Source organism: Oenanthe melanoleuca, chromosome 1A (genome assembly GCF_029582105.1).
Source record: "Oenanthe melanoleuca isolate GR-GAL-2019-014 chromosome 1A, OMel1.0, whole genome shotgun sequence".
NCBI lineage: Eukaryota > Metazoa > Chordata > Aves > Passeriformes > Muscicapidae > Oenanthe > Oenanthe melanoleuca.
The window spans coordinates 33,079,186-33,088,757 of NC_079334.1; the positions used below are offsets into that span (position 1 = coordinate 33,079,186).

The 9,572-nt window shown below is 39.4% G+C and overlaps 1 protein-coding gene across 1 annotated transcript in view; it reads right to left on the bottom strand.

The window, feature by feature from the left end:
- The window catches only part of OTOGL (otogelin like), an 88,134-nt gene extending 82,478 nt beyond the window's left edge, over nt 1-5,656 (bottom strand). The window contains exons 1-4 of the mRNA XM_056482054.1: nt 5,578-5,656; nt 4,652-4,691; nt 3,518-3,566; nt 1,403-1,460 (exon numbers count right to left, since the gene is read on the bottom strand). Of these exons, the coding sequence (XP_056338029.1) occupies nt 1,403-1,460; nt 3,518-3,566; nt 4,652-4,691; nt 5,578-5,656 (226 nt within the window). The remainder of the gene's footprint in view (nt 1-1,402; nt 1,461-3,517; nt 3,567-4,651; nt 4,692-5,577) is intronic.
- Between the last annotated feature and the right edge of the window lie 3,916 nt (nt 5,657-9,572).

Consider the following 9,572-nt stretch of genomic DNA (forward strand, 5'->3'; position numbering starts at 1 on the left):
CTGCTGATCTCAAAATATACAGGACACAGATCAGTCTAGCTCACTAAATTCAGCATAATTTATACATATATTCAGCTTCTCCCTCCTAAACTTTACTGTAAAGGGTACATTCCATTTATGAATAGGACAGAATATATATTTTAGAGAGTCAAAACCAGTCCTAAACAACCTTTCCTACACACTAACAAAATGTCAGCTAAAAGGTTTTCTGCTTCAGAGGTGACTGGAGTCAGAGACTTTAGATTCCATGGGAATGGCTTGTTTTATGCTATAATTAGTAATTTTTTCCAAAAGCAGTTACATTAAATGGTTTTACAGTCTGTTTGAAAGCAAAGACCTCCTTGTCATTTACTAATCATTCACTGAGGTGGGTCTAAATCATCATTCCCCAAAAGTGGAGAAGAAAGCTAGTCCCAAACCAAAACTTCACCAATTTTTCCAGATAGTTGCTTGCTTTCTTGGAGCAGGATTAAAACTCTACATCCATACAAAATCTTCCAACATTGCTGATGGAGATTAAAATAGCATTGCAAAAGGCAGGAAGTAAATTAAATAAACAGGCCTTCCACTCCCAATGAGGCACAGCAAAGCTGCTAGTGACATTAAATGGGGAAAAAACGGGACCTTTACAGTAAAGGTACACAGAAGCTATCAGTGGTTAGGAATATCATCTGTCATTGTGAAAATTCCTTTCCATGCTTAGCTTTGAATTTTTTCCATTTAAGAACTGCTTTCCAAATATACATAGATACTCTGAAAATAACCAGCAAAGCAAAAACTATTGTTTCTATAACATGACTAACAGGGTAATCTTTTGCTGTTTTTAGAATTTTGAGTTGTAAAATTGTATATATTCATTTACATTGAAAAATGCAAAAGAAGGCATCTACCTAGGCATTTTCCAAGAAGGATACAAAAATTCCAACTGAAGTTCGATACAGTGAACTTTTCTGTAAAACAATTTCTGTAACTTGAGCCTGCTTTACATGTTTGTCCAATGCTTAAATCCCTACAGAAGTAGCTTCATGTTCATTGCCTGAGTACTCCTTTCCCTTTGCACAAACAGTTATAAGCCTCTCTGACATAATTACATCCTCTGATAAAGCCAGAAAAAAAGTGGCAGAAATGAAAAATTGTAATAGAGCTAAACTTTTAACAAAACCCCAAAGTCTCAAAAGATTGGCTTCATTAGCTATTCAGATTTGTTTGCAAGGCCTTGTTTTGAAAGCATAATTTTAACGGGTTTTTTTCCATATTTAACATGGATAAAATGAGAAAATGAGACAGGACAGAGTTTTGTAGGGGCATGAAGAAGCGGGCTTCCACAGCCCATGGTAACACAGGGGAGGAAGGCAGCATTTCCAGGGCTCTCTCCTCCTGAGGTGAGGAGCACAGCACTGACCTCCTGGTGGACTCCGCATCAGGGCTCCATGATGGTGCAACCGAGAGGCAGCTTGAACCTGTCAGAGAAACACAAAAGCAAAATCAGGGTGTTTGTGGTTTACAAATTAATTGATAGAAGCCTGAGGCCTTGCACTCAAACAGTGGGTTCAAACTTTTAATACAGAAGAGTAATTTGCATCTCAGCCAGTGCATGGCGCAGTCATGGGTGCTGCTGGAGGGATTGGCAGCCTGGGAAGGAGAAGCACAGTGGCTTTTGAGGAGACTGGGGAAAGATACAGCAGCTATGTAAGATCACTGCTGGCTTCTCATCCATGCCCTCCAGTTCTAGTGAATCACAGAGGTTCTATATGGGAAATTTTGCATTTACAATTTGGAAGGAAAAGGAAGGGGAGAAAGTGCAATCTGCTTTCTTCCCTTCACTCAAATACCCACAGCAGAAGAGCTCCCTCTATTGCTTCCCCTGACTCACGCTCCGTGCTGCACCCAGATCATCCCACTATGGCCAGTCTAGCTGCAATAGATTTTGTGTTCTCCTTGACATCCTTCATAATTGCATTTTGGTTCATCCCAAACAAAAGAGAAAGCAGATCTGCCTGACCTGCTTCCTGTTTAGGAACAAGGAGACTCGCATTATGAGGAATTCCTGCATCTGACCCAGCACTCTGATACTGCAGCTTCCCACATCATATTTTCTTTTCTAAGAACTGATCATTCCAGACTGAATGTATTCTGGGGCTTTTGCCCCCACTAGTCTGATTGGAAAGTTTACCAGGATGAAGTTCTGAGTACTTAAATATTTCCCACTTACATATATTCATGGCCAGTTTAAATAAATCTGGTTCTTTTTGCTTAAATAGCTCTTCTTCCATCTGTTTTCTATTTATTTCTTATTTGATGTTCTATGAAAAAACTGTTACCTCTCTGCAGTCCCCACAGACTTAAGTGCCAGCCTTCAGCTGCACAACTAAGAAGAAATTTTTTTAGACTTTGCTTGTAAGCTAATTTCTTCCTGTCTGACTCCACTCATTCTCCACATCTCGAGTTTGAACTGATGATCTCAAGTTAACACTGTGCGAGGAATATTTTAGGGTTAGTCTTGCCAATGCCTCTTACAGTTCCCTTTTCCAAATGGAAATATGTTGTGGGATACTTCCAAGAAGTACAATCTGTTTAAAATCAATCTGAAATAGATTTCATTGAATCACCACCTGGAAGGCCTCCTGCACCAAAATTGTTCCTGGTGCCCATGGTCCATTGCTGACTGCAGAGGGTCCCTTCCCTCCCTGCACGAGATGACCCATTTCTGTTTTTCCTGATAGCAGCTCCAAGCCACCCACCTCATAAAAGCTGCTCTTGGCCTTTGTGCCATTTCACAGAGCGTCCTTGGTGTAACAGCACGTCCCTGCTGAGGGCCCTCCAAGGACACCTCCAGCCCTGCTTCTCCCAGAGGCCTGATTGCCCTCAGTGCAGGGTTTCACACCAGCTGCCTTCTGACCTGGCACACAGATCTCAAAGGGTCTGGGAGAGAATCACCCCTGGCTCGGCTGCAGGCTCCCCGAAACCCCCTGAGCTGGGACCGCCTCTGCCTTCCCGCCTATCCCTTCTGAGGGGTTGCAACCCCTGGCTGGGCTCCACAGCCCAAGTGTGTACAAGTGGGGGAACAAGATTCCTCCATTTGGGATTGAATTTCAGCACAGCATTGCTGGGATGCAGCACTGAGGCAGCGTGGGGCCAGGGCGATGGGAAGCAGGGCTGGGCCGGAGCCGCCAGGGCCCCGTCCATGAGGGAGCCTTGCCCGTGGCGCCGCCATTGTGCCTCTCACAAACACGAACGGCTTTCCAGGTTCTGTTCACCCCCACAAAAGACAGAGACTCCCCAGGCTAATTTCCCATGGTGTGTGTCAGCAGGGTAGGTCGCTTTGCTGAGGGAGAATGAAGGCATTAGGCCACGGCTCAGGCGGGGTGAGCAGGTGGGGAGTAGCTGCTCCTCCTCACTGTCCTCCTGTTACCACAGCCCATCTCCCCACAAAGGGTCATTTGTAAGGATGGCAAAGCCCAGAGAAGAAAAGGGAGGAGGGTTTCCCCACCCTCCTGCTTTTGGAGGTATAACCTACCTCGACTGTTACAAGATCTCTTTTCTGTCGAGTTGCATTAGAGTCATTTCTGGAAGAAAACAAAAAGGATGTTGTATTATCAAAGGTCCCTGAAGCAACCTGAATAAGCAAGTCCCCAGAGAGAAGTGTTTCTCTCTGATTACCATCGCTTTATCAAAGAGGTCTTTCTTGGGTTAACATTTAAAAAGGTGATTCTTTTTTCTTTTTTTTTTGCCAGTGTCTCATTTTACAGAATTGGGCAGCACTCCAGTCTCTGCCTGGACAGGGAGGTACCTGAAGCTTTTGGGAGACATAAAAAGGCAAAACAGACTTACACAACAGGATACAAAATTGTAAACCAGCTTCATATTTACTTCATGCTGCATGTCAGTTGCTACAAGTTCCCCAGAGTGTTGCTTGAATATACTCTGATGGTACTTTTGATAGCACGAGATGACTCTGCAGCTGGAGTCGACTTCAATTTGTGATTAAGTTTAGAAGCAAGGTCATCAAACTATAAAACACAGTAAGTTCTATCAACACTCCATGATGGCATACCATTTGACATGCCTGTGTGTCCACTAGATGTATTAGAAGTCATAAGACACACAAATCTACGTCCAACTTGATGCTTCCATTGAAATTGATGGCATAGATCCCATTTAATTCAATGGGATCAGGAACATTGCCTAGTTTGGGTTTTGTTTGGATTTCAGCTTCTATGTGAAAATTTGTATTGAAAATGTTTATTTTAAGGCTGTATAGCACTTACTTCTCTGTGCTTCAAATAGCAGCTAGGATTTTATCAGGCAGTTAAAACTGTAGATGGATACTCATTTAATGTATTTTTCCAGTCATGAAATCATGAGCTCATGCTGTTTTCATTCCATTATTCCTCTAAGCTTTCTCAAGGCCATAGAAGTATCATTTTTCATAAGGACCTCCATTTTTCAAACAGAGGGCCCATGTCCATTACATAAATACTTGGAAAAGCGTTGTAAACATTCTGAAAGTGTGTTCTACATCCAATCTACATGTAGATGACATTTTACACATTTAATTCAAGGCTATATTTTACTGTCTAACTGCACTGCATTGCACTTACTTGTTCTTGTTCTGTTTGTAGCACTTGACAAATAAGGAATAAAAACTTACCTCAAAGTTCTTCTCAAAAGAGGAAGCTTGCAATAAGATCCTGTAGATTAAAAAATCATGAAGTTAAACATTTTTTTCTGCAGCATCACTCTGCCCTTGGCAAGCAATGTCAAGTTTAAAACAACATTATTGAATTTTAGGATTTAACAATTCTGAGTTTTCCGAGGCACCTTTTTACAAACTCTGAATCCAAGGAATGTAGAACCATATGCACTGCTTCCTAAGAATTTGATTCTCTCACACAGTCTGCACATGCAGGTTTTCATGGTTGTAGTTCTGGTACATGCTACCATGAAGAAGTGAAAAGAGTTCATAGTTCTTTAGAGGCTCAGAAGAAACTAATAGAACAGCTAAACAGGTAAAATAGAACAGGTGCTTGGAGCTTTCCAGAATCAAACCTCCAGGGTTATAATACTTTTCTGACTGTTGCTTGTAAGACTCAATTGTAAATAATTTTAAATTAGTTCATTCTTAAAACAAGTCAGCAAATAAACAAAACCACAGAAAAACTTTTTATATTACAATAGAAATCTTTATAATTGTAGCAAGCAAACTATCTATAAGATCCAGCTGCATTACATAGAAATTAAGATAATTTATATAACTAGAAGAGCAATTCTTTATCCTAGCAATCTAAAAATGTTTAAACAAATTGCAGGTGCAGTCTGTTCAAACAAAATCATACCTCATTGAAAATTATGAAATGCTACTCATCTGACAATAATAGCAAGAAAGGCAAAAAAAATTATATTTTAGTTTCTACGCCTGTGAGAGAGAATGGTGATATATAGTGTTTAAATTGCATTTAAAAATTCCAGCAAGGTCAAAAAATATAATGATAGAAAAAGAACTAGCTGTAACATTAAAATATTTACAAAAATATTTATAAAAATTAGTATTACTAAAAAATGGAATAAATTTCTTACCTTGAAAAGTGGACAGTAGTGAATGAAGCAAGAATAAACTCCATGGTATCATTAAACTGAGCTTTCCTACAATGTTCATTTCAGTATGTTATAAAAAGGGAAATGATCCAAATTAATGGCTTTGATTATATGGCATCTTACAACTATGTATTTCTATGGTGTGTTTAAATCCTTTAGAGGTCAGATAATTGCACTCATCACTTGAAATAATGCAAAGCAAAAGAGGAAAAGAGAGGGAGGCATCAAGCTTGGTAGCTACATGCAGCTTCAGGAGCCTTGCGAGTGTTGCGCACACCTTCCAGCTGCATGTCTCTCATTAGCAATGCATGGGAGCTCCTCAGCACGGTCTGTATTAGTTACACTTCCACCAGACCTGCGAGTACTACTCCCCTGGTGAATTGAATCGGCCCTTTATAACTTAGCAGACAATGACAGAAATGTTGCCATGTCATGGTGGTTTGAGAGATCCTTCTGTCGTCACACACCTTTGTGTGCATTGAGGCTTGAGCTGAGGGCTATTCTCTGCTCCTTTGTACGGCAAAATATTTTTGCAGGACCCTGAAATAATACCATTGTATAAATTATAACTACATGACTTTACATATTAACATATTAATGCTTCTCTGTCGTGAAAGGAGAGATGAACTCCTATTAAATAATATATCTGGCTTTTTAAGGATATTCTGGATGTCTTTCTGGGTATAGTTTGCCTGTAGCACAAGAGAAGGCTTCTCAGAGGATAATTATATTTTGGTTTTAATAAATCATGTTATGAAAACTTCATGTTAAGAAAAAGAAGAAAGAAGTCAACAGGGCATAAGGGTTTAATTTCTAATTTTCATTAAAATAAAAAAAAACCAAAATTTTACAAATATTAAAAATTATCATGCTTTAAAACCAAAGTCTCTTATATGCTTTACCATAATATAAACAAAATAATTGAAAAGGACAGCTTTAAAGGCACATACAATGCTACTTGAAATCGCTGCTGCTCATTTTATTTTTCAAAGCCTGTATTTTGTCTACTCTCCATTCTTCCTTGGTGGTGCTTTGTGATAACCTCTGAGCATGCTACAGAAGGTCTGTTTGGACTCAAACAAAATTTAGAAGCTGATGGCTTCTCTTGGGTAAAAGGCTCTCCCATCCTTTGGGCTAGCTCTTTCCTTCTCCCCAGATGGACAAGAGAAAGCAAAAGAAAACTCCGCCTCTCAAAGACAAACCTTGAGTCCACACAACAGCCAACAGCACTGGTGAAGGTCTGGGATCACTGATGGCACAAGGGTACTTATTACAAACTGATGTATAAGACTACACTCTCTGTGGAGTATTTAAAACTATTTTTATTACTGTTGAATCTGAGAAGTTGACATTGTGGTAGTTGTATTTCAAGAGAGTTTTTTGCTTTGCTTTTACTTCTGACTTGCTACGGGCTGTTGCCATGGATTGGCTGTTTGTCTGCAGCTAGACAGCATCGCTCAGCTCAGTTGCACCTGCAGTATACAATCCAAAACTACTCCACACCACAAGCAGAAGCAAAAGAAGTGAATTCCTAGGCCATGTGTACACATTGATATAGTCACTCACAGACTTTTATAAGAGTGAACTCTCTCTAAGTGAGAACTTACAGAAAATAGATTTTCTCATAAACCTACTCAATTCTGCTCTCAAGATGAGATGAAACCAAGCATTACATCTTCCAAATTCCATCACCAGTCTCTCTGTTACCTTACTGTCAAGATAAGTCTGATTTAGAAACTGTTGGAAACTCAAGCTCCTTTGAGAAATCTGATCAAGGATTCCTCCCTTTCTCAAGACTGTATTTCTCATCACGCTTCATATGCAGTTGCACAACTAAATTAACATAATATTAATATAAATGAACTCTTTTGGTTTAACAGTAAAAAAAATAAAAATAAAAAATAAAAATAAAAAAAAAAAGAAAGAACAACCAAAAACTATCCAAAATAGGTTTTTTTGTGAGTTTTGTTTGGTTTTGGGGGTTTTTAAAACCATTTTTCTACAGCAAAATTGGTATATGTAGTATTTCACAGTTGTTTAACTTCTAATATTTGAAAATAGACCAAGCCTTATTAGCTGCAAAGGAACTTTGTAAGAGTTAAAGCAATTGGCTTCATAAAGTTTAGACATCTCAGCCCAAGGCAAGGTAGGAAACAGCAAAGTCCCAAGCGGATTAAGGATGTCAGCTCAGGAAAAAGAACTATTCAGCCAAGTACTCTGAGTTGTAACTCAGAGGACTATATTAACAAAGATATTTTTAAAAATCAAATCAAATTATATCAAGGCAACAACACATATTAGCTACACAAGAGTTAGAATACTCCCAGACTGGCACCTCGGAAAAACATGCACTAGAAAAATAATTGCTTTTGTAAGAAAGCAAGCACAATACAGAACACACTTGTCCACACCCTAAAAATGTCAGTGTTACATTTTTATGTTACAGATTTTTCCTTAAAAATAAAATTTAAACATTTCAGAGGTGATATATTTGTACATAGAAGTCAAAATAAATTTTCTCCATATTTTCGAACATAATGTTTGGGAAGACTTAAATTTATATACAGGTGACAATGTTCATCAGGATTATAAAAAATGGATGAGGAAAGAACTGCCTTCCGTGCCATGGGCACAAGCTTACCCTGGTTTGAAAGTGGGTCCATTGTCATTGTTAACAAAACGTGGTATTTTCAATGAAGAATTCAAGTGAGGCTGCATTTTCTTGATGACCTTCCTGAGGATTAGCATTGGTGAAATTAATGAAAGACCTGGATGATACGAGGTTAGAGGCATTTCCTCTTTTCTGAGAACCATCTCCCCAGCTGTTCAAGATCCTTCCTAATGATTTGAAGATCAAACTCTTACTATTTCTCTGAGGACGTGTTTCTCTGGCCAGAGTGGATGCAAATGACAAGTGCTTGATTACCATTCCTACAGAATCAGTACATAAAGAAAGGAGACACTTTACAAACACCTTCAAACTTTACAGTGGTTACAGTTTCCCAATGAAGTTAAGCCCTCTAGTGGGTGATCAGTAAGCAACCTCAGAATAAAAATCTTCAGCCATTCAGGCAGACGGCAGCCCAATTCTACAAACATTTCTCATTTAGAAAGCGTGTGGGAGTGACATCACTCTGCAGGATTAATGGGGCATTTTTATAGGATCAGAGTTCAGTTCAGAAAGCATTTTTATTGTGTTAAGAGTCTTCTGGTTGAAGAAATGACTGCAGATATAATCTCTGAATATATTAGTAGCAAAGCAAGTTTTATTTTCAGCCTTTCCAGAAAAGAACAGCAAAACAATAATCCGCAATTGTTACAAGCTGTCCTGTGAGCAGAAAAACATCCATCAGGCTTCCTCATAACTGTGAAATCCATCCCTAAGGTTACTGGCATCAGGTAGTCCATCTCCCCCTGCCTCATTAAGTTTCACACCACCACAAATTTGCATCAACTCTTTTCCCCTCTACCCCACACATCTAACAGCCAGACAAGAATCAGTTCTGGACAAGCCACAGCATAGGGATATGCATGTGCCAACTGGCAGGCCAGGAAGCATTTCTTTGGCAATAAGTGCAATGAGTGAGCCATTGCTTTCAGTCACACAGCCAGACTAGAGACTTTATTTTCCCTCAACTGTAGCTAATTAACATAAGATGCAAGTTTTCACAAAACTCATAGAAATTCAAGCGATCAAACTCAAAGTTAGCTCTGCATAGCATTTTTTCTTTGGAAAACCAAGCCAAGAGGCTGAGCAGGGCAGTTTTCAGCCCAAGATCTTGGAGTGCAGGAAAAGGGGACTGAGGAAAGCAGACCATGCATCCTGCCAAAGACGGAGTCTTGGGTGGAGCATCCCATTTGCCTCATGTAAAACCAAATACTCCTGGTATGTAAATTGGTGATAGAACATAAAACAGTCCACATCGCTTCAACAGCACCATGAGAGGTTTGAATACGAGCATTGCACTCCTATTCAA